Source organism: Mustela nivalis, assembly GCF_964662115.1.
Source record: "Mustela nivalis genome assembly, chromosome: X".
Lineage (NCBI taxonomy): Eukaryota > Metazoa > Chordata > Mammalia > Carnivora > Mustelidae > Mustela > Mustela nivalis.
In genome coordinates, this window is record NC_139040.1 from 11,959,042 (window position 1) to 11,963,603 (window position 4,562).

The 4,562-nt window shown below is 48.3% G+C and overlaps 1 protein-coding gene across 1 annotated transcript; it reads right to left on the minus strand.

Moving 5' to 3' along the window:
- Positions 1–343: 343 nt before the first annotated feature.
- HAPSTR2 (HUWE1 associated protein modifying stress responses 2) lies at positions 344–1,731 on the minus strand. Its single transcript, XM_082716494.1, has one exon. It carries the CDS (start codon positions 1,542–1,544, stop codon positions 687–689), a length of 858 nt encoding a protein of 285 aa, XP_082572620.1. The 5' UTR covers positions 1,545–1,731; the 3' UTR covers positions 344–686.
- Between the last annotated feature and the right edge of the window lie 2,831 nt (positions 1,732–4,562).

The following is a 4,562-nucleotide window of genomic DNA, read 5'->3' on the forward strand; positions in this document are numbered from 1 at the left end:
TGGACTCAATATCAAGTATTACCTGCCCAACCATTATAGCAGCCCTTCACACCATCACATAATCACCATAATAACCAACTATATAAAGAAAAAAACACCTTACAGCCTAATATGTATTACTTGCACACTTTGTACAAGTTAGGTGCATGGTAAAGTGGAGCAAAAATAGAAAATTCCAGATTTCACCAAGATGTCAAGTTTCACATTTTGACAAAATGTAACTGAACTGGCAAAAAATGGTTAAAGCAAATAACCAAATAATAGAGGATAAAAGTATCCTATAACCAAGTAAACACCTGTTCGTCTTTCCCCTTTAAGAATTTTAAATAAGGTCACATTTTTCATTCAACAAACATTTATTGAGCACCAGCAACTGTGCTAAGTGCTAAGGAATATTAACTGTGAACAAGATAAACCAGGCTCCCGCTTTTGACCGGATACTTCTGCTTTTGCTGATCTTGCTAACTACTACATAATACTTGTTCTCTGCTAGAATTACATTTTCGGGAAAGTCCGAGTCATACGAGGCCTCTTCTAGAATACTTTAAAAGTTTCTGTATGGCAAACTTGATAGAAATCTTTAACTTTGAGAAGAAAACGATGGTCTCGAGCATCCTTTTCGACAAGCACGTGGAAGGTCAAGTTAGCTCTCAAGTAACATGGCAGCTGGTGGCCAACGTCGAGGTTCAGACCATTCGGTTGCGCTTGTGGGTGGGGGAGTCTGTGACACTATCCCCGCACTGGGCCGAGGTGCGCTTGCGGGTCCCCCCACTGTCCAGGCGGAGGGCTGGTTCTTCTGAGTTGAAGGGGTTCAAGTCGTCCTCCAGGAAGCTACTTTTTCGGCGCCCACCTCCAGGGCTACTGGTGGGGACGCCATTGGTGGCCCCGCCGCTGGCTTGAGGCGGGGAGCCAGGGGCACCAGATCTCACGCTGATGCTCGCCATGGCACCACTGAGGCCATGCAGGGCGATGGCCTCATGGAAGGGCTGCAGGTCGACGTCTACGGACGATCCGGCCCCGGTGGCTGCGGCCTGGCCGGAGGCCGCGACAGACAGCTTCGGCGGCGTCCTGGGGGTGCGCGACGGTGGTGGTGCGGGGGGCACCTTGCCACACAGGAAGCTGATCAGGTCTTCGCGGAGAATGGTGCTCCGGCCCTTCTTCACCCACTCCAGGACATCTCTGATGCGACGCTGGTAGCCGACCTGGACGCCCAGGTCAAAACTTCGTTGGTGGGCATCCCCGCTCTCTTTGTAGAGACTGGTCACGGCCATGGCCGCGTTCTGGAAGGGGTCCCAGATGGACAGATCTGGCTGTTGGCACCCGGCATCCTTGTAGAGCTGGGCCACGGCGGTGGCAGAGATCTGGAAGAGGTGCCACAGCCTCTGCCGCTCGCTCTTGAGCCCCGCTGCCTCCGCGGCCGCCTCCTCCTGCAGCTCGGGGGGCAGCTGCTCCCCCTGCTCGGCCTCGGCCAGGCACTGGCGTTCCCACTTGGAAAACCAGTGCTCCGCCACCTCGGCCTCGCCCTCCTTCGGCTGCTCCTCCATCCTCCTCCTCCTGGCCGCTCGTCTCCTCCACCGCCGCCTCCTCCTCCGCCTACTCTTGCTCCTCCACCTCCACCTCACCTCCTGCTCCGCGCTCCCCTCCTCCTTCTGCGGCCGCCGCCGCCTCCTCCGCGTGCGCCGGCGGGCGGTCGCGCGGGCGGCGGGGCCCTGAGGCCAACTGTTCCGGCGCGCGCCGCCCGCGGCCCTGGTGCACGCCCCGCCCCGCCCCGCCCGGCCCGGCCCCCAGCTACGCCGCGGAGATAACTCCGCAGCCGCCGGCGCCGCCTTGCTGCCCCCTTCCGGCCCCGCCGTCCGCTCCTAGGGCCCCCCCACGGCGCCGCGGCCTCCCCGCAGCCGCCGCCGCCGCTCCAGCCACGGTCCCGCGGCTCGGCCCCAGCCCCCCCGCTCCGCCGCGGCTGCCGCACCAAGAACTCGGAGGGGGCCCGGCTGGAGCGCTGCCTCAACGCGGCGCTTGCCTACCACTTGGCCCTCTTTTCACACATTTTTTGAGACTTGTCGGCTTCATCCAATGAGCTGATCAAATTTTACATCCTATGTTGCCAGAGAGGATTATGGGGCAACTTCATGGTGTCGATCACATCCAGGGCGCCGATCCGGGAAGGCCGGGGGTGGGGGTGTGGGGGGAGTGTGGAGTGGGTAGCGTGCAAGGAGCTCGACCCCCGCGAAGAGGCAGGCAGTCTGAATCCCAGCAATGCCCTCTACACAGTAGGTACCCAAGAAAAGTGTTTTCCGCCGAGCGTCGCGGTATTTTGTAGAGGAAAAAAAAAATCCTATAACTCTGTCCCCTTCCTCCCTACCCCCACCACGTTTCCTGGGCCTCAGTTTCCCCAAGTGCCAAATGAGGTGGCCGGATTAAGTCTCTGGAAAGCTCTTACAGCCGTGATTTAGAACTTTCCTGCTGTCTCTGCAAATCACCTCTTCTAGGCTAGTTGCATACTTATCAAATCTAAGAGTCATGTCAGACATGGTAATGATTTTTTCCCCCTCAGTATCCTTGCAAGGTTTTTGTCTTTAAAAAAAAAAAAATGGGTTGGGGGTTCTCTGTGATATCCCCTCGACTACTGAAAATTCCAAGATGAAGAAGGGGAGAGAAAATAGGAAAATGAAATCCCTCACGGTATTATTCTTCGCTCTAGTGTAAAAATTCACTGTCTTTAGGAAAGAAAAAAAAAAAAGCTTACCTAATTCAACACCCTAAAAATTATAGCTAGGCAAAACATCATAATAATACCAAAATTAAGCTAAACCTATGTGATGCTAAAGTCTTTTCCTTGGGTTCGACAACAACCCTCCTCTCCTGTCATGATGCACTTCTTTTTCAGTGCAGACAGTTCCAGAGCAAACTGTGTTAAGAGAAGAAAAATTATCACTGAGCTAAGAATAACATAAAAAATGGGAGGAACTAACATGTAATAGTTTTTTAAATTTAGGGGAAAAGTTAGAATTTCACAGTTTTGGTTGTAGACAATACTAGCCAGGTCTCTGTAAAGCCTTACAAAAATAAAGGAAGCGAAATCTTCTAACAAAATCTGTTTAATAATTCCCAAACATGAAAATTAGTATATAAAATAAAATGATCTAATCATTAAGCTTTATCATCTTCCTTAAAAGAAATACATGTTTCTAAGTTAAATCTAAAAGAGAAGAAGAAGAAGAAGAAAGGGGATTGTGCCCTTTCTCTGCAAACCAGGCTTTTTCACGATTCATTAAACCCTTTTTCCATATGTGTAATTGGACTCTTCTCATTTACATAAACGAGGGATGGGGCAAAAGACCTAAGATCAGCCCAAAAGGAGAAATACATTTCTCATTCTCCAGTGTTAAAAAAATATATATTGTAGAAAACTCCAAGAAGGCAGATCCCCTTCCTCCCCCACACACCCACATACACCAGCCCTGAAATAGTTCATGGCCAAGGAGATACTGAGTTTGCCAGAGCTTTGGGGGCTGCTCTGAACACAGTGCCTCACAGTTATTATCAGAGGCACATGTTTTTAGTTTATTTTCTCTACGTAAAAAGCTTGGGCTGAAATGACTGACAGTAGGACACGATATCCTATTTTCTCCCCTCATTTTTGATTGGGTTAAAAACCAAGAAGAAAGACGGCACTGTCTTTGAAAGAGCACAACCCTCTGCTTGGGCTTGAGTTGTCTGGCTGGTATCCTTCATTCAGTTGGTCTCAGCACCTGATTAATTAGTTAATTAGTACTTAGAGCTGACTAGCCCCAGTCGGCAATTTTCATGCCCTGCATGGTGAAATGTTGAATCCAGCATTGAAATTTCTGTGTCGCACACCCTAATTATTATCACCCCACTACTTTTAAAACCATTGCACCAAATTATTATAATAGACAGAGCCAGACAAGTGTGTGGGAATATGTTCTTTCTGAGAAATAATGGTAGACTTCTAATATTTTTCACTATTGCCCTTAACACATTTAAATAAAACAATGAATGGGGAAAAATTCTAATTCAATTAGCCTCCAATTCCCTCCATAGAGAAAATGATTTTATATGGGAGAGATGGTAGAAAAATCATGGCCAACATTTTTAATGTTTTCTCAGTTCTTTGGGTGGCAAAGAGTACATTTACAAGATCTCCTCTGAGATTAATTTTGTTCCCATAAAAGTCTAAAACGTCAGGAATAAAAAATCAGAATACAAAATAGAAACAATATAAAGCCAAAAAAACCCTAAGACTATTTTAACTAGGAAATGATGCTCTCTGTGTGTGTTTGAGGTGGGGTGGGGAGGATTTTGATGTTTAAAAATACTGTACTGCCATGGTTTAGGAATGAGTTTTCTATGGGAAAAAATATTCCTTGGCTGCTGCCTCATTCTTCCATAAATTTGATGTCATAGCTAAGGTTAAATATCAACTAGAGAAAAATAGTTTTAGAAAATAAGTTAGGAAACAAACCGAGGGGAATCTAATTGTTTGACATTTCTCAGTGCACCATTACCAAAAAGGGCCCCCGTGTGTCAATGATTTTCAGTAT

Coding starts and splice junctions, on each gene's coding strand:
- HAPSTR2 (XM_082716494.1), bottom strand. CDS start 1,544: ATGGAGGAGCAGCCGAAGGAGGGCGAGGCCGAGGTGGCGGAGCACTGG.